General features: G+C 43.0%; 6 protein-coding genes across 7 annotated transcripts; 3 read left to right on the top strand and 3 right to left on the bottom strand.

Moving 5' to 3' along the window:
* Positions 1-2992: 2992 nt before the first annotated feature.
* Positions 2993-4091, bottom strand: LOC6581217. Its single transcript, XM_002006925.2, has 2 exons — positions 4007-4091; positions 2993-3274 (listed from the first exon to the last, which is right to left on the bottom strand). Exons 1-2 carry the CDS (start codon positions 4013-4015, stop codon positions 3038-3040), a joined length of 246 nt encoding a protein of 81 aa, XP_002006961.1. The 5' UTR covers positions 4016-4091; the 3' UTR covers positions 2993-3037.
* Positions 4092-5567: 1476 nt separating this feature from the next.
* LOC6581216 lies at positions 5568-5971 on the top strand. The gene is made up of 2 exons (XM_002006924.3): positions 5568-5645; positions 5705-5971. The coding sequence occupies exons 1-2, from the start codon at positions 5634-5636 to the stop codon at positions 5894-5896; spliced, it is 204 nt and encodes a 67-aa protein (XP_002006960.1). The 5' UTR covers positions 5568-5633; the 3' UTR covers positions 5897-5971.
* Positions 5972-7263: 1292 nt separating this feature from the next.
* On the bottom strand, positions 7264-7584 carry LOC6581215. Its single transcript, XM_002006923.3, has one exon. The coding sequence runs from the start codon at positions 7570-7572 to the stop codon at positions 7318-7320; it is 255 nt and encodes an 84-aa protein (XP_002006959.1). The 5' UTR covers positions 7573-7584; the 3' UTR covers positions 7264-7317.
* LOC6581214 lies at positions 7498-8225 on the top strand. The gene has a single exon (XM_002006922.3). The coding sequence runs from the start codon at positions 7938-7940 to the stop codon at positions 8175-8177; it is 240 nt and encodes a 79-aa protein (XP_002006958.1). The 5' UTR covers positions 7498-7937; the 3' UTR covers positions 8178-8225.
* Positions 8226-8242: 17 nt separating this feature from the next.
* On the bottom strand, positions 8243-10255 carry LOC6581213 (chaoptin). The gene has a single exon (XM_002006921.4). The coding sequence runs from the start codon at positions 10192-10194 to the stop codon at positions 8536-8538; it is 1659 nt and encodes a 552-aa protein (XP_002006957.2). The 5' UTR covers positions 10195-10255; the 3' UTR covers positions 8243-8535.
* Positions 10256-11279: 1024 nt separating this feature from the next.
* Positions 11280-14185, top strand: LOC6581212 (cuticle protein 18.6). 2 transcript variants are annotated; one of them, XM_002006920.4, is made up of 3 exons: positions 11280-11356; positions 11414-11660; positions 13864-14185. In XM_002006920.4, exons 1-3 carry the CDS (start codon positions 11345-11347, stop codon positions 13980-13982), a joined length of 378 nt encoding a protein of 125 aa, XP_002006956.3. In that variant the 5' UTR covers positions 11280-11344; the 3' UTR covers positions 13983-14185. The 2 variants fall into 2 exon arrangements, with proteins under 2 accessions (XP_002006956.3, XP_032587230.1); XM_032731339.2 differs by lacking the exons at positions 11280-11356; positions 11414-11660 and adding an exon at positions 13614-13708 and having other exon boundaries at positions 13767-14185.
* Positions 14186-18622: the final 4437 nt, after the last annotated feature.

Here is an 18622-nt window from a genome sequence, read left to right as displayed (position 1 = left end):
ATTATGAAATTGAATTTATGACCTAAGTTTTCACGTTTCCCTTTTGAGATAAACATTTGTATATAGTATATGAAGGAGAAGCACCAAACAAATGCAAAGAGTGTTAAAGAAGAGAAAATAAGAAAAATATAAAATTATGTATAAATATAAAAAGATAAACTATATAAATGACATATATTCATATATAAATATATTTATCATACACAGTGTGTAACATTAATATTCGATTTTATTTTGTTATTTTTCAACTTCAAAGGCAAATAAAACATAGATTATTTATTGAAATTAGTAAAGTTTTAATGGTAAACTATAGATTGAAAAATTACTTTTTCGTTGAGTTATAGATCAAAGTAGTATGATTAACATAATTAACAAAAATTATACATAAATCGAAAAAAACACAAAATTTGGCGTTGCTTTAATTAATCTATAATAAAACAGTAACAACTTCCAATAGCCGTAAATGAAACATTTAACATCATATAAATATACTTATATATAGAATTCATATTATGAATACATAAATATAATTGAAGTCTTCTACTACTACTTTGGTGCAGTTAATTAGCTACATCAACGCACAGATTCTTAGGCAGATATACATATATATAAATACAGTTATATTCTGAGCACTAGCATATCATTTAGATGTACTCATATAACACCCTACCTTCTTTACCTGTCCCCCCTTTCTACTCCCTCTGTCTATCCATTCGAATGATTCTGCTCATTTAAATAGTTTACCCTTCGTTCGCCTTAATCAAGTCCAATCAGTTAGCTTACCAGCTTGCTCATATGCTGCTCAACACTTGGCTTTACATAAGGGGCTACACTAGTCAGCCCTCTCATGGCTAATTCTGTGTGTGTCTGCTTGGCTGCAATTCTCTTCACTTGACTTTGGCTCCTGTTGCGACTCGCACGTTGCTGGCACGCATCGCGGTTATGCATGCAGCACTTGAGATGGCTGTTGGCTCTCGTGCTCCAATTGCTGCTGGTGCTGCTGGCGCTGCTGGTGCTGTTGCCTCTGATAGGAATAGAACACCATTGCACCTATAAATAGGGCGCATTCGATGTAATCAGCTTGCCACTTGACTAAATTTCAGTGCGTGCCGCTTACCTAAGTCCACACTTTGTCCTCAGTGCCCGTTTCATTGCATTGCCAACTGTCGCTGAGATATCCTTAGTGTACGCTGTCAAGGTCGCTCGCCGCTTTAGAAACATATGTATGTATATACACAAGACAATGTCACGTAGCTGCAGATTGGCTCACCTGTTGGCACCTGCCTGCGATTGAGATTTCGTGTGCAGCTCAGCATTGTTTGGATTTCTAGAGATAGCAACTCGACTCGCAACTGTTGCGAGAATTTTCCAAGGACGACATTAAACACTACGCCGAAGCCAAGGCGCTAATGGCTCTCAGATGCTGGCTACTTAGGCAGGTGGTCAGGCTCATCGCCTTTTGCCTTGGGGGCCAGAAATCCAATTCGTCTGTTACTAGGAAATAGTTCTTGGCCCCAGATGTCAGCAATGCTGCCAATGAATCCAGGGAATTGCATATCCATGCATAATTGCGCAGTTTCTTTGCGTTGCGTTCTGTGCAAATTATGCGATTGCAGAGAGATTGCTGAGAGTTGTCTATCTGTGAGCCTATCTAGCCTTGGACTGCTGGGCTGGCTGCCATTAGCGCTTGCCTTTTGCATTTTGGCTTTGCATGCTCATTTGCGGTTCACTGGAAGTTCTTCTTCTCCACTTCGTCTTCTATGCCTTCTTATATGCAAAACTTGTTTAGCTGCTGAAACAGATATCGTACAAGAATCAATTGAGATTAAGAAGCTCTCATTGCTTTGCATGAGGCTTATGTCTGGACACCGGGCTGTGGTTGCGTAAGAAAACATTGTGATACATTTCGATAAGTCGACTTGCTGATGCTCTCACTTATTGCAAGCGTTGTCCAAGGGAAGAGCGTATATTTGCTCTATGCATTGAACAGTTAAAAATCTTCTGTATCTGATTTGAAATCCTGAACCCAAGAATATTTGAATACATTTTACTCATACTCACTCCTTAAGCTGAAGCAGCTCCTTTCTCATGTCTCTTAATTAGAATTTTGCTCGCATTTGAATGGATTTGAATTTGAATAAAATTTATATCAACGAATAACAGATATAATGATTTATATATAAGTATGTCCTTATCTCACCTGAACCTTAACCAAATTCTTAAGGTATAATTCTTAATAAAGCTAGTCTTTAATTATATAGAATATCCCAAATCTTTTTGAATCTGTCGCAAAATGGTTGCAATAGTCACGCGACACTTTCGTCTGTTGATTACTTTGGTTAGTGTATGAAAAGCAATCAAACATTAATTAATTTATGCGATTATTTTGTACGGGTTGGGTTCGGTCTTCGCGTACGGCATTTGCGTGCGTATTGCGCTCCAGACACCCACATATCCATGTGACCAGCGGCTGGTCACGTTTTTGGACGTGCTGAAAGCAAAACGCAAAAGTTTCCGAAGCAAAAACGGAAAATCAGAAATCAGACGAGCGTGTTTTAGCTCTACGGTGGATTTATTCCACTGCAATTGGTACGGCTTCCATGTGCAGTGCGGCGGCTGCTGTTGCTGCGGCTGGTAGTGCTCGATGGGCTGTGACGTGGTGGTGCACGCCCCCAATTGGTCAACGCTTCCTATGGGATCACTGATGATTTATTTTAAACGTCACTTTGAGGTGGGGTTGAAGGTGCGACGGGTTCATATGATATTGCTAAAACTATGAAGCTATTGTGTGCACTGTCCTCTGCCTGTTGCCTGATGGTTGTTGGTTGATTGTTGATGCCTGGGCATGAATTGTTGACGCTTGTGTCGAGGCCAATAGCTGAAAGTTCAATAGACCAGAGGGCAGACACTCTAGGTAGGGAAATTGTTTTGACGCATTCGCCTCAGACAATGTGAATACAATTTAACACGAAAAATGGAGAATATTCGGGCTGATACACTTTATTCAAATTTCACGCTTAATTATTTCCCCCTTTTTTCAGAAGAGATATTCATAGGTCAGCGGCTTGTAGTCAGCACGATATTGCTGCTGATAGGAGTTGTCTGTCTCCACGCTGTGATACACCTGCGACTGTAAGGCCGGCGAGATGAGGCGTCGGGTGTAGGCCAGAGGCAAGGCATAGGCCAGTCCAGGTGCGCTATAGTAGGTATAGCCAGGCGTGTAGAGCACCTCATGGCTGAGTGCGAGGCCCAGCAGGCAAGCAAAGATAATGAGCTGCAATATAATAATAGTTGTATTACTTAATATGCATTTACATATACATATAACTTTCATTTTAATTTAATAATTGTACTAATTTTAGATTTGTGCTCAAAACTCTAATTACGGTTCTTCTCCACTTGTTTTTTCAAACTTCTACTCGCGTTCTCTTCGGCCACCGAAATCTAAACGATCAATGCCGAAATGCCTATATAGTCATCTAGTTGTCTCGCTCCCACTCAACAACACCTGGAGCTACGCTCAGCTACATTTCTCTTTCTCTCCCTCACTCATACAAATTATTGGATATTTTCACAGAAATTTATGCAAGCTCTCAACTTCTCACTAATACTGTTGCAAGCCAATCACGAGCGACTTTAATAATACCGAAAGACACATGTATATAATAAATGTGAGAGTGTTTTTCAGCTCAGATTTGTTGTACATATATTCACATATTGAATTCTTGCTCTTTAGGCTCTATATATCCCTTGGCTAGTCTCTTTCTCTGCACTTTCTTGAATCACAATTTTCTCAGCTTCGTTTGCTAGTTTTGTTGACTTGTCAGCAGTAGTTCAATGCTTCTTGAAGCGTTTATACGACGTTTGCTCTAAGTTTTGCCCTTTACTCGATTTCCTCTTAATAGATGAAAATAATTCATTTTAGCTTAAGTCAATCCTCTTTATAGTTTCACTAGCTTGGCCTAGCTTCTTCAATCGCTTCACTTTAATCGCTTGCTCAACTTACCAACTTCATGGTCCTGTTCTGTACACAAACTGAATGCTGGGTGGATCGCGTGGCTCCCTTTTATAGGCTGCAGTTTCTGAGTCCACTACAAGGTCAAAGACATTTGAGGCGGCAGCTCTGAAAGAAGCCCTTAACTCACTTTGAATGGAGCTGCAATTGCAAATGTGCTTCACAGATCGATTGACTGCAGTCCAAAGGAGACAAAGTAGACGTAAGAGAAGCTGGACTAAACGAAGGTGAAGTGAATACAGTGGGATACCCTATTGTGGAAAACTTTTAATGGAGTTGGCCCTGTATATATATTATACTGGAGGATTTTCTGTATATGTGATGTCAAATTTTCTCAATTGTCGATAGCGCAAAGTTCTTAACTCTTACAGTTTAGCTTACATATACAATACCTTACCCTTAACCAGTCTTACATACCCTTCTCTTCTCTCTGATGCATGCAGAGTATAAGGAGTTGAACATGTTCTCCGTCTTCCCAGTCAGATGGAGCGCTGATCGTTGGCTTAAATAACTTGGTAATGCAATGCAGTCACATGCAACTAGTTGCTCGCTTCCTCAGTCATTCTCACTCATTCGCAGTGTTTCTGTTCGATCTGAACAGTCCATTTCAAGTCCATTTCCATTTCCCTTTCACTTCCCTGACAGTTTCTGGACATGGTTTCTGCAAATGGTAAATATTTTGCTCTTCGATGTTGACAATTTTTTCGCTTGTTTTGCTTCACGTTGGCCCAAAATCAACAAATAAGGTGTAAGGTGTAAGTGGGCGTGTTCTCTCGCATTGATGAATTTCAAGGTCAGCTACAGCTTCCGCCTCGGCGGGCGTATTTACATATCTGTCCTTGAAATCGTACTCAAATTGTGAGAAGTTTACCAAGTGCGCAGCGCTTTGTTTTCCGATTGCGGTTCCCTGCGTTGGCCTCAATCTCAGGCAGGTCCGAAAACAAACGCCTACCACATTACTCAATTAAAGTCCTTTGTATATATGTATACATCGTACTTATTATTCAATATATTTCTGCGAAGTATTTACTGTTTTGGTCAGTTCTGCTCAGTTGTTGTTGTTGTTGTTGATGGTGTTGATTGAAAACAAATGCGCAGCTTCCTTTACTTTTGTGTGGCGTAAATTAAATGGCAATTTGGGACATCTTTGGGCCTATTGAGTTAATTTCTTATAAAATTTCAACTGTGATTTCCTAGACTTTAAAAAGCTTTATCCCAATATATAGGCATACATATCCAATGATCTTTAATGCGCTTCTCCGCCCAACGTCCATGGCACACAAAAATGTAGTCGAAGCCGCAGCTGAATAGAGCAAAGTACTGCAAGTTTTGGCCTGGCGGTTGAGTAGTGTGTAACACGAGTTGAGCGAACTGAAGTCATTCACTTATGAAATGTGAGCTGGACCAAATAACTAAACAAAGCCGGCTAAGATCTCAAAGCACGAAGGTCGAGCGTTGGATTGCATGCAGTCCATAGAGCATCGGCCATCGCTCATAGTTGCTGCTGCTTGCCACTTGTTATATAAATGCTGCAGTCTGTGCAACTAATCAACGAGTCTTCTGACAGCTACGCAACGAGTTTCAGTTCTGTTCTGCTCACTATCCAAACGCCCTCAACATGTACAAGCTGGTGGGTAGCAGTTGGCGTTGTTCCTGAGTTCATTTTTAATTTGCATATACATTTGGCAGTTGGTCTTGCTGTCGCTGTGCGTGGCGATTGCCTATGCGGCACCTGGACTGCTGCATGCCACACCGATTCTGGGCAGCTCCTCGTATCTGGGCTGGCCGGGACAGACGCTGCAGACGGTGCAGGTGGTGCGCCCCATTTGGCCCACACACAGCATTGTGCGCCCCATTGGACGTGGCTACGGCTGGCTTTAAATGAGCAGCGGTCATCCAAGGCGAAAGGCCTGCAATGAAATAAATTCTTTGAGCTTGATTGGAAAGTCTGCTAAATGCCTTTTTTATTGGGACTCTTGGGGGTTTCATGCTGCGGCTATAAAAGTCGAGGCACCAGCCGCCAGCTGCAGTAGTTAGTATACAGCCAGCGGAATGGCCTGGTCAGTAAGTAGGCGTCTTTTATTTTGGAGACACATCTGTAGCTTCATCTTTGGCGCAGTTCTTTCGGATACTGTGGACTGTGACTGTGACTGTGGTGCTGCATTCGCAATACGCCGTGCCTCTACATCTGTATGTGCTCACGCCAGCGATGCGCATGGCTCAACCCACTGCAAGTCAACTGCAGTTGCTGCCTCTCTTACCTGCAGAAGAGAGGAAGACGCAACTTGGAGCTGTGCAGGGCAGGGATTTATTACTAGAAATGCAGCAACTGATGAATAGCTTCAATCATCTGCTGCAGTCAAACAATACCTCGAAGAAAAAAAAGAAGCCGCCCTTTCCATTTCCATTTTATTACAAGCCGCTATTGGATCGATTTGGGAACCTTACGCTTAATCTGGCGTTTACATTTAATTTCATGAACACCAACTCCTTTGCTATTGGGAAACCAGCTTAAAGTATTATATATTATATTTACAGTAATAAAATCTCGGAGAGAGTACTTCAATAAAAGAATTGTTGCTCTTAAAAAAAATAAATAAATGCGTATGCAAGAGCCAAACCAAGCCATGCAGACTTCCCATTGGCAATCGTAAAAAATTTGCAAAGCAACAACAACGTTCTCCGTTTTGCCAAAAAAGGAGAGAAGCATGCGCTAATCATTCAAATAACTAGCATAACAGGCGCAGCAATACTGCGAGTCCAACGGTACATTTTTCGTTCTCTCTCTTGATCGTCTAGACTGTGAGAGATCACATGCACGTATGTGTAAATGAAAGGGAAGATAATAGGACTATTTGTTTTCTTCTTTCTCAAGCCGAACGTAGCTCATCGTGTGTAGAGGACAAATGGTGGCGTGAAGAAACAAAAACGAATCCTAATCGCCTGGACTAAGGGTAACGTATGAAAGAAAGAGATAAACGTTTCAATTACTTTATCGCATTGACTCATTACGTAAGGCGTTCATGGCGTCTTTAAATAAAATGGAGAATGACTAAGTGATGGCTGAGTCTCTGGTTAGTTCTCGAATAATCGTTTTCAGTAATACATATGTGATACCGCTAACGTCCGCTATTCATTATTGTGCTTATACTTGTATTTGCCAAGGGTTAAGCTTCATCATATTAGTGTAGCTAACTTTTAGGCTGCTGTTAAATAAAAATGCAAATATTTAAGTTATGTTTCCAACATTTTATTTCTGCCGTAAAATATGATCAATTTTTCATATCCCGTGAGTGAGTCGTCTACTTCTTCAACAGCAGAGGGGCTGTGTAGGCCGCAGCGTAGGGCGAAGCCACATAGGAAGAGGCAACATACGGCGAGGCCACATATGGAGATGCCACATAGGAAGATGCCACATAGGGGGATGCCACGTACGATGATGCCACATACGGAGATGCCACATAAGGTGCGGAGTAAGCCAGAGGAGCCACAATTCCTGGCTTAGCAGCAGCGAAGGCGACCAGAGCGAGGATCACAGCAGCGATGAACTTGAACATTTTTAGTTTGTTGGTTGGTTGGTTTACGGTTGTTGATAAAACAAATGTAACTGATGCTCAAACCAGTGTCGAGCCATGGCTTATATACGCAAATTGGACTCAACCATTTCGTAAAGACCTTGGCCAATGTGCATGGTGTATTCTCTTGCCCAATTGCTCAGGCATTGCACGTAGCCAGTCCAATTGGCACTTATATGCATAAGTGACTTAAATAATTTGTAGGTTTAGCCCCGCTTGGCTCATTAGCTGGGCCAGCACGATGTCTGCGCCAAGGCTCTACCTATTAGCTGGCTGGTGTATAAAAGCCCTGGCTCAAGCAGCTATCATCATCAGTTCCGTTCAACCGACAAACTAAACAACTCAAGATGTTCAAGTCAATCATCCTCGCCGTCTTCGCTCTGATTGCCTGCGCTGCAGCCAAGCCAGGAATTGTGGCTCCACTGGCTTACTCCGCGCCCTATGTGGCATCGTCGTACGTGGCATCTCCCTATGTGGCATCTCCATATGTGGCATCGTCGTACGTGGCTTCCCCCTATGTGGCATCCCCGTATCTTGCATCGCCCTACGCTGCTGCCTACACCGCTCCTCTGTACCTCAGGAAGTAGGCAGATAAAGACGACCCGGCAAAACACATCTGCAAAAATTGAATATGAATAAACAAAACTGAACCTCGGAATCAAATTGTTTTTACTCATTTTATCTTGTATATATATAACACCATATATATGTGTACGTATATAGACAGTAGTCGGGGCTCTGTTCAAGGTCTTTGCCTGGCACTTATCTCAACTGCCAGCAGGAAGTTTGAGTCGAGGTCTTTTATCTGCCCCTTCATTTGGCTGTTTGCTCTAAAAGGTTTCCTGGTTGTCTTATCAAATATAAGAAATATATGTATTTATATTTATATTTATAACTGCGTTTCCTTAAGCTTATTTCTGATTTTGGCTATATGCTATCGAGATACTAGCCTTCCATTGTGCCATTCGAATGGAAGACAATGCTGCTGCGATTGTAGCGACCTGAACGTTGAAACTTGCGCCAGCGCAACAGTATCAGAGCCACCAAGGATATGAGGATCACTGCGCCCAGCACACACAGGAAGAACTTCATGAAGTGCAAGTGGAGCTCGAGATTGCGTGAGTGGGCGCGCAGCAGCTCCAGTTGATTGTGCAATGACTGTGTGGGCTCCTCCTGGATGGCGCCCTGCTTGGATGGACTAATGCAGGAGACATCGCGTATGTGAGGCGTCTCGTCAGTGCTGTTATCCGGCTCGATGTGCAGGGTCACGGTCTCTGTGAGGTAGGGCGGTATCAGCAGGTGGTGCAGATAGGAGCAATTGAAGCGATTCCTCGAGATGCCCAGTTTCTGCAGCAAGGGAAAGGCCTGGGCGAAGCTGCGATTGCCCTGCACCTCGGTCAGCAAATTGCCATCGACGAAGAACTGCTTGAGGTTCGTTAGATAGGGCACAAATAGATCCAGATTGAGGTTGGTCAAGTTGTTGAACGACAGATCGAGTATCTCCAAGAACTTCTGCTTGGAGAACATGCCAAACTGCAGCTCACGCACGCCAGTGGCACGCAGATAGAGATTCCTGAGCCGCTTCAGCTGATCAAAGGTGCTGACAGTCAGGGATCCGATGGGATTGTAGGAGAGATCCAGATGAAGCAGAGCAGTCAGATTTGTTATATTCGCCATGCTCGCCAGTCGATTGCCTCGCAGCTCCAGTGTCTCCAGCTGCAGCGCCTGGTGCATGTGAATCGAGCTGATGTTGTTGTAGTTAGCGCGCACGAATCGAGTGGCGTTGATCGTGAGGTTGGTCAGGTGGTTGTAATCCAAATGAAGCTGATGGACAATATTCTTGTTGGTCAGCTGAAAGGCGTCCAGTGAGTTGATAGCCAGCAGGAGGCTCTCCAGGCTGGCAGCCTCCGTGAACGTATCGGGATGAATGCGTATGAGCTTGTTGTTCGATAGATTCACCTCCTTGATGCGGCGCATGCGATTGAAGACCTCCGGCTGGATGAAGGTTAGCAGATTGCTCTCAAACGAGACCGACTCCAAGTACTCGTTGTCCTTGAAGATGTCCTTGTGCAGATCGGTCAATCGGTTGCCCGTCAGCTGCAGCTTATTGAGGTTGTGCAGCCCGCAAAACGCATTCTCGCTCAGCTGCGAAATGCGGTTGTACGATAAGTCCAGGCGCATCAGAGCATTGGCCCCGATAAACACGGACGTCTGCACGGAAGTCAAATTGTTGTAGCTCAGATTCAAATACGACAAATTGCTCGCAGCGCTGAAAGTGTTGCGCGTCAGCTCCAGGATGCTCGTATAGGACACGTCCAGCGTCTTCAAGTGGGCAAACGTCTCGAACAGACGGAAGGGCACCGACAGCAGCGTCGAGTCGTAGAACTTCATGAACTTCACCATGTTGCCGTTCAGAAAGTTCTTGACTACGATATTTTGACTGTGGGTCACAACGAAGCCCGTGACTGTGCAGAAGGCATCGCTGGCATCCATATACATGTGCTGCTCGAACTCATCGCAGCTCAAGTAGACATCGCCCGATAGGCCAGGATCGCTGTTGGCCAGGACAAACAGAAGGAATAGACCAGCAGTGCGTATACGCATTGTGAACCGCGCGCAGCGAAGACTTTCCGCAAACTGCAAGAGAAGCTTCGGACTGCAAGTTTTTTACAGAAGTGCAACGGAATTTGTGGCACGATGAAAAAAAGAGCCGATTGATATATGTATATATTATATACTTAAATATCATGTTTGTATATATGGAGACTATCGTTGTTTTTAATGCTCTGCTAACAAATGGAAGACTTTGCTCGAATAGTTTCTTCTTTATATGAAAGATAAACATACAAAAATTCCAGCTCAAGTTATCTGACTTAAGAACTTTTCCCAGAGTAAGCTTAGCCAGATTTACTCTATTCGAAATGCTTCCCTAATTACTGAATATATAATATTTCTGCATATCGTAGCTTAATGTACAGGGTATGTTGTTGTCGCGCCTGCTCAATCTGGAGCATGGATATTCGAGTCACTTCTCCGAGCTTGCAAGTGATAAGAAATGTCGGCCTGGGCTTTGCTTTTATTCTTTTTGCTGTATTTGTTTGCGATTACGAAAAGTTTTGTAAAATATTATATGCAAAGATATCGTAGGCCCATGTGGCATGGCCATTGTGTGGATGCCACGATGGGTGCAGTCGGCAATGCTGCAACACGGATTAAAAGTGTATTGACTGATTGCATAACTAAATTGCAGAGTCAGCGCTTGACCTTGAATCGAGTGAACATACGCAATCCGATTCACTGCATGCCACATGCCCCAGGGCACAAGTCACAAAGTCAGCCAAATGCTCTTCGGTCGGTTCGTGCTCACAAGGGCAGGTCAGTTAACTGAACGCATAAATTTGAATCGGAACAGCTACTGTTTCGTATATATCCATATAATATATAGATGTTTAACGCTTGTTCGCTTTTTCTTTTTTTTTTTTTTTTTTGGTGGCTGCCTTCAAAACTTTTTATGGTCCCACATTTTGGCGACGTGCTCGACATACCCAAAGCAAAAGACCTTTCCAGCTGCTTTTGGCTGGGCACGTAGCCAGGCGCTCGGCTCGTCTTTTATAATTTGTATTGCTTCTAATTATATTTCGTGTAGAATCCATCCACATCCACATCCACATCGCATATTGCGGCGGCTATAAAACTGCAATCGTAGTACTCTCTGGCATAGTCTACTTTGATAGCTCTAACCAAACATTTCAACATGTTCAAACTGGTGCGTTTTTTGATTGAAGTCTGTTTTCGCTAAATTCTAATTGGGTTTCCTTTGCAGTCTGCTGCCCTTTTCGTGTTCTGCGCTGTGCTCGCCTGCAGCCTGGCTGAGGCGAAGCCTGCGGTGCTTGTGGATGCGGCTCCTGCTGTTGTCACTGCCACCAGCTCGCAGTATGTGGCACGCAATTTCAATGGCATCGCTGCCGCGCCCATTGTTGCCGCCGCCGCCGCTCCCGTTGCCGCCGCCTACACCGCCCCGATTGCTGCTGCTCCCGTTGCCAGCGCCGCCTATACCACGCCCCTTGCTTATCCCTACAGCTATCCCTACACCGCTGCCTACACCACATACCTGTAAATGATGCATTCACCGTGTTGACTCACCTTTTTATTGGAATACAAAATAAAAAAAAACAATTGCTAAACGGAATATTTGGGTATTTGAATTTATTTTTGTTCAAGGAAGTCGAAATGTTGGAGCTAGAAATATGAATTCACTGCGTGAAGCGAACAAAATATTAATGTGAAATATGTGAATACAAATATTTAAGTCTTAGATCTATTTTTAATGATACTAGGAAATAATTTTGTTCGATGTTTTTAAATGTTGTTCCAGTTGCTATTGGAAGCTCTGCTCTGTTAGCTGCTTAGGCAGACAGATAGGCAATAAGAAGCCAATACTATAGAAGAACAGCATGATACATAGAAGGCAATAATCATCAAAGTTCCGGGTATGAGCCACGCAGCGAAATTCTGGAATGTGCTACATAAAATGTATGAATTTTATAGCAAATGAAATAAAATATATCGATATATTTGATTTTTTGTTTGATCGTTTTCCGCTCTAATTGAATATATTTAAAATGTTTCCTCGTTGTGCTGTCTTTTATATCTTCACCTTAAGGCTCGCCATTTTACGTCTGCTTGTCTTCTTCCACCATGTTCGAAGGACCAAAGTAGCTATCTCGCTCTCACTCAGCAACGCCAGAGCTGACGTTCAGTGACATCTCTATTTGTCGCTCTCTCTCTCTCTCTCTCATAAATGGCAGGCGTGCAACTAGAACGCAAACTCAAATGGATATTAATTTTACTAATACTACTACAAGCCGGATACTGCAGCCAATCACGACAAAATTGAATATAATTTGGGAACTGTAAACAGAAAGAGACGAGCAACAGCGATGCAGACTTTGCATATCACTCTAATACATCATCTTTGTGTTGTTGTTTGTTGTTTCTTTATATACATTCATATATTTATGTTTCTTTGTGATTTTTTTTATAAATAATATTTAGATTAAATTTAACTATGCTTACAAATATTTCTATTAACAACAACAACGTGTTTTGGCAACGACTTGCAGTCTGTGTCTGGCTAAGGATTCCGAGGCTGGAAGCCAGTGGCTGCCTGTTTGGCAGCAGCTATGTTTGACTGGTTGTTGCCGGTGTTGTCTCTGAGTCGTTGCTGCTGCAGCTTGCTGCAGAATGTTGCATTGCAGCGCGCGTATGGCGCCCACACAGCTGGGCAGCATGAGTGAAGCGGTGCAGAGCTGACAGAGGCTAGAGCGATCCTCCCGCGATTCACAGCAGTTGCAGCAGCAGCAACAGCAAGCGGTGCAGCAAGTGGTGCAGCTGCTCGATTCGGCTGGAGCTACAACTGCTCGTTGGCTGTTAGACTCCTCCGATGCGTTGACAATATGCGTTTTATCCGCGTTGCGTTTGAAGCTTAGTAGTTTCTTATACATGATTGTGTTCTGAGCGCTTTCCTCTGATCAAATGAAACGGCATGTGGGGCAGTCGCTTGGCTTTATAAATTCAATTATGGATGTTCGATGCGATGGAGGTGCGAGTGGGTCACAAACCCAAGCACATGCTTTGCATGCGAATCACGTGTCAGTCAACGTTTCAGTTCGATTTGCTGATCGTTTTTATATTTTTATTTTTTGCGTCACGTTTATAAATAATTATTGCGTCTGGCTGGACAGCGACCCCGCCCCCCTCGCACTCTCCCCCACGCCCGCTGCCCCTAGCATATAGCCGATAGCCCATAGCCCATACGCTAATGAAACTAAAAGTAAAGTGCAAATTTGGTCGCCGAGATTCTCCTTGGCGTGAATTGATACGACAAGCTGACTGCTCAATTGGCAGGCAAGAGCATCCGAATGCCTCGCCGTGCATAATAATTAAAAATTCGATTAGTTTCGCATATTTTTCATGTTTTGTTTTTTCATTTTGTATTTGGAACCTCGAGTCTTTTGTGCATTTCGGGTATATAAGTTCGTGCAAATGCTGCAGTAGGCATCAGTCAAGTTCTTCAGAACAAGCAGCTCGTTACAACCCAATCAAAATGTTCAAATTCGTAAGTTTTAAATACACGACGATGAAAAACATCCTCTATAAGTAAATCCTTTGTATAGTTCGCTCTGTGCCTGTTCGCCGTCGTCGCTTGCGTCGCCGCCAAGCCCGCTATTGTTGCTGCACCACTGGCCTACAGCGCCTACACCGCTGCCGCACCAGTCGCCTATACCGCGCCCTACACCGCCGCCTACACCGCTGCCGCTGCCTATCCCTATGCCGCCTACCCCTATGCTGCTGCCTACTCCGCATATCCTTATGCCGCCTACTACCGTTAAGCATGGATGACGACTTGACAATTTGATCTGGATCCTCGGCTCACGCAATTTATATTTCCTCGAGCAATCCTTAGACTCCCCTTTTACTCGGTTTTTGTTTCACCTTTTTGGTTTCCCGTCTTTTGAGTTTATAGTATTATTTAATGATGGTTAGAGTGGAAATATTATTGTTGGATTAAATGCATTTTGCGTAAAACGTAACAACCAATTGTGCTTCTTTAATTTTATGAGTTGTATTTTAATATTTTATTTTGTTTTTTTTTTCCCTCAGCGACTGATCGGGTTCTGCTGGAAAGTCTTCATATCAGAAAGAAGAATCAATTTCGGCTTTTGCTATTTTTTGTTCTTGTAGGAAGTTTTCCCTCGTCTTTATATGTATTTTTTCTTTGTGATGTTTTTTTCTCAATGAAATACTCGATCCTTTAAAAAGTGTTGCCTCTTCACATTTCCTCTATTAAGTATGAATTTCTCCAAGTCTGCCTTTCCTTTGGATGTTTTCCATTCCATTGGAAGTTTTCCTTGCTATCTGAATATTCTATCTTCTAGGCTACTTACCCTCTCTAGGTTACATCTTAGCTTAACATGGAATATATTTCAGAGATTTTCGATATTTTAAGCTGCATCAGCTACATCAGTAGAAGTATTTCTTGTGTTCATTCACTTGAATGGTCTTTTCCTTTCTAATCCCCAGCATCTGTCAGATCCGCTTGACCCCCGCAAGGACACTCGCTGGTGTCTATTTTCTTTCACCTTGGGCGCACAGCTGTTGGCCAACCCTCTACTGAGCAGTTTTCTATTTTTAATTTGAATTACAATTAAAATGCGCAGTCCGCTGCTCGCTGCTCGCTGCTCGCAGCAGCTAATGGAATATATGTACTTGCAACTGGGTTACGTTAAAATGACGGGCACGTAAAGCGTCCGTAGTCAGCAGCAGTTTGTGGCTGATCAGAGGATTGGTAAGCGCTAAATTATGATAATCGCATCCACAGAAGGCAGCTGCCGCTGACGACAACCTGAGCTACGATTCGAGCCGGCTGCGAGGCGGAAGTGACTAAGCTCTTGAGTTAGGAATGTGGATTATCGTGTAGTTTAGCAAGTGCTTTGTATTTGGTTAGGATTTGTTGGCCTTGTTTGAATGCGTGCTTTGGCTTTGGCTTTACGGCCAGCCAAAATGAGCATTTGGCCCTGGTTTGGTAATATTTCAATTATTCAGTGCAGGTAGAGCAGACATTGCTAGGCCGTTGCTATGCGCCGTGATGGGGCTATTTGTCATTATTATGAGCAGCTTAAACAGCAATTATTATTGCATGCCACACGTGCCACAAAGCCATGTAAACAACGTTCTGGAACCCTAAAATCCTCGAACCCTAGCCGAGTGCTGGAGCCCAGAGTTCATTGGCATCGATGTTGACTTTGAAGTATTGCATAATCCTCGGGCACTGCTGTGCCGCGCCCTTTTCACTGTTTACTATCTGCGAGCTGTCAGCTTCGATTCTTAGGTATACCCTGTAAAAGTGCAGTGGAGTAATCTAGGTAGTTAAGGGAACGACTTGCCGTTGTATTTAAGATGTGATTACTTGAGAGAGTAAAGTCTTAAAGAAATCGATTTAATTTTGAAATTTTCGTTTTTGATATTAATAAAAATGTATATGGATGATGTTAGCTTATAGCATCTAATAATATAATAAATTTTTAAATATCTGATCCAGGGTATTTAAGTTACCGACTATACACAGTTTCTTTAACTCTATGCTGGTTATATCCTGTACTATTTGAGCATGTGCATACAGGGTATACTCGACTGTTCATAAGTATTGTGAAATCTATTAATACTAATATATTTATTTATAACTATATATCTATCTAGTCATATATATTTTAAATATGTATAGATATATATTATATGAGTACAGACCGATTATGAATTATATCTACCTATACAGATAGATATCTCAAATCAGGTATATGCTTTCTAGTCTGTTATAAAGTCATATGATCTACCCCACTCATCATTTACTCCACTGCCCTTACTCATGCAGGGTATCTCAACTTCTAGAACTCAAGCTGCTTCAGTCTTGGCTCATTTTTAATTGAAACGTGCCCCGTTTGTTGCGTGTGGCAGCAACAGCTGCTGCCAGCATTTGCAGAGCTAGCCGCATCTAACTGCCGCTGCCGCTGCCTCTGCCTCCGCCTCTGCTGCTGCTGCTGGCGCGTTTAATTAAAAGGCGCCACGGGGAAATAGACGCAACTCTCAAATCTCAAGCATCAGTTGTATGGGCCTCGCCACTCCTTGTGGCAAGTGCATTAATAATACGCCGCGTGGTGCCGACAACGTTCTAGCTCTTTTTCCATTTGTTTCTTTTGACTTTGTAGTAAAAAAATGCATTTCATTAAAATGTTTAAATGTCGAACGGATTGCAAATTAAATCAAATGCGAGTGGTTTTTCGCAAGTTCTTTTGCTGCATTTTGCATGATTTTTGACGCCTACAAATTGGCAGCCATTAACGAACCGGGTGATGCACCACGCCTATTGCAACGCCTTCATAATTGGCTTCGCCGAATGCTTATGGTTTAACTAATCGAGTATTTCCCAGGCAACTCGTTTGCCATTTTAATCAGCTTCCCCTGCTGCTGTTAACTACATTAGGTTTTTGAGTGGCTACAGTGTTGACTGTCAGTTGGCGTACACTGTGCCAGCAATTAGGCAACTGCCCAGTCAGCTGACACACTTCATTTGTGCAGACATCAATAAAGGTCGATCCTAATCGACGCGTCGCCCGAGTGACAAAATTTTAATTGAATTTAATTTTGTAGCGCTCACTGTATGAGTCCATAAACCGGCTACAGTGCCTGCTTAGAATTGCCTGCTCCACTCAAGTAGCCAAAAAATACAAAACGAGTAACGAGTGAAGTAGTTGTGAGTGACAGACTGTGAAATACCCTAGAGTAAGTGTTGAACGGAGTTGAGGACGGTGTTGTATGAAGTAGCTCCCTCAGATAGGGCCATGGCAGATGGCAGAGCTATAGAAGAAATTATTTATTTAATATAATACCTTTGATTACTATATATGCCACATCGTACTCGCCTCTCTCTCTTTCTCTCTCTGCTAAATATCTTCTTCAGATTCCGTACACCCCATCTCAGCTACTTGGGCTGGGTAGAGCTGCCTATAAATGTGTCGCCCACTTGGCAAACGCATTTGTATGCAAATATTTTGCCTGGGCGTAAGTTACGCGTGATCACAGCCCGCTGAAATTGCCCAGAGTCTGGCCATTGTCAAGCGGGCAGCCGCCTTTCCATTTGCTGAGGGGAGTCGAGATTTACGCAGTCAATTTCGCATTGCACCGCAGGGCGTTGCGGCGAGTGGCCAAACGGTGGTGCAGGTGGTGCACAGGTAGCCAACGGGCACACAGGCATAGCCATAGTCACAGGCTAAGACTCCGGCTGAGGCACTTTAACAAGTTGGCCTTTTAAGTTTTACGTAAAGTTTGAACTGATTTATGCGTGTGGGGCGGCGAAGTGCGCTGCAATTAGCTGTCAGCTGCAGCAGCAGCAACAGCAGCAGCAACAATAACAATTAGAATGATTACAACAACAATTTGCATTGTGCTCGCAGTTGATAGCTATGAATTTATGATTGCATTTAAAGTTTCACCGTGCACTGTGCACAGCGACATAGCTGGCGGGGGCTCTTAGTGGAAGCCCCCCTAGAACGACCTTGCAACGCCCCTGACGGGCGCAGCCGCCGATAGGCTTGCAGCAAACATCAGTTATCGACTTTTGGCCTAGATAAAGTTGATCTAGAAGTCCGGCTCAAGCAATCAGCCAAACAACGCGCATTATGACAACCTTACACTGAGCGAAATGGGGTAGAGCTGAAAGTAGAAAATGTGCTAGAAGTTGGGGATATGATTTGAAATGAGAAGAAATGAAATGAAAGAGTTAATGAAAATAAAAGTTGTATATTTATTATATTGTTTATATTACATAACATTCTTCTCTTAGCTGTAATCGCATTTCATTTCTGCTTAAACACTTTTAATTTCTCCCCTAAAATCCCTTTCCGAATTAATTTTCATTTGTATGCAAATATGTTTCTTAACTTTTCGAATTGTCAATTTGCCAATCTTCAATCTTAAGTGTATGCAGTAATTGTTCTAGAATTCACTCAGCGCTATTATCGACATTCAATTAATTTGTTATTAGACTTGGGCTGTGGCTCGGTGGCTCGGTCGTTCGCTGACTCTGACTGTAGCCGATCAATTTGACTTTAACCAAATACTGTAATTAAGACTTAATCTTTAAGATCCTGCTAAATGACCAATTTACACATGGCTCCAACCATTCGCTGGAAATGATAAATATCGGAAAATATCAAGCGCAACACGCACCGGCGACCAGTTCTTAAATGTTTTTATTCGGAAACTCGTTCTCACAGATTTCTTGATAATATATACATATATATATATATATATATATATATATGTATGTTACATATATTTATATATATCAATATTGCGACTAAGTTGGCTATGCCAAACATCCGCATTGGCCAGGGCGGGTCTCTAACCGCCGCCGCCTTTACCACCTGCACCTCTTGCACCACCTGCACCGCCCTCGTCGTCGTCGTCGTCGTCG

This window comes from Drosophila mojavensis, unplaced genomic scaffold, assembly GCF_018153725.1.
Source record: "Drosophila mojavensis isolate 15081-1352.22 unplaced genomic scaffold, ASM1815372v1 contig_74, whole genome shotgun sequence".
In the NCBI taxonomy this organism is placed as follows: domain Eukaryota; kingdom Metazoa; phylum Arthropoda; class Insecta; order Diptera; family Drosophilidae; genus Drosophila; species Drosophila mojavensis.
Note: the sequence above shows the minus strand (reverse complement) of the source record. Positions and strands in the feature narration are given on the sequence as shown.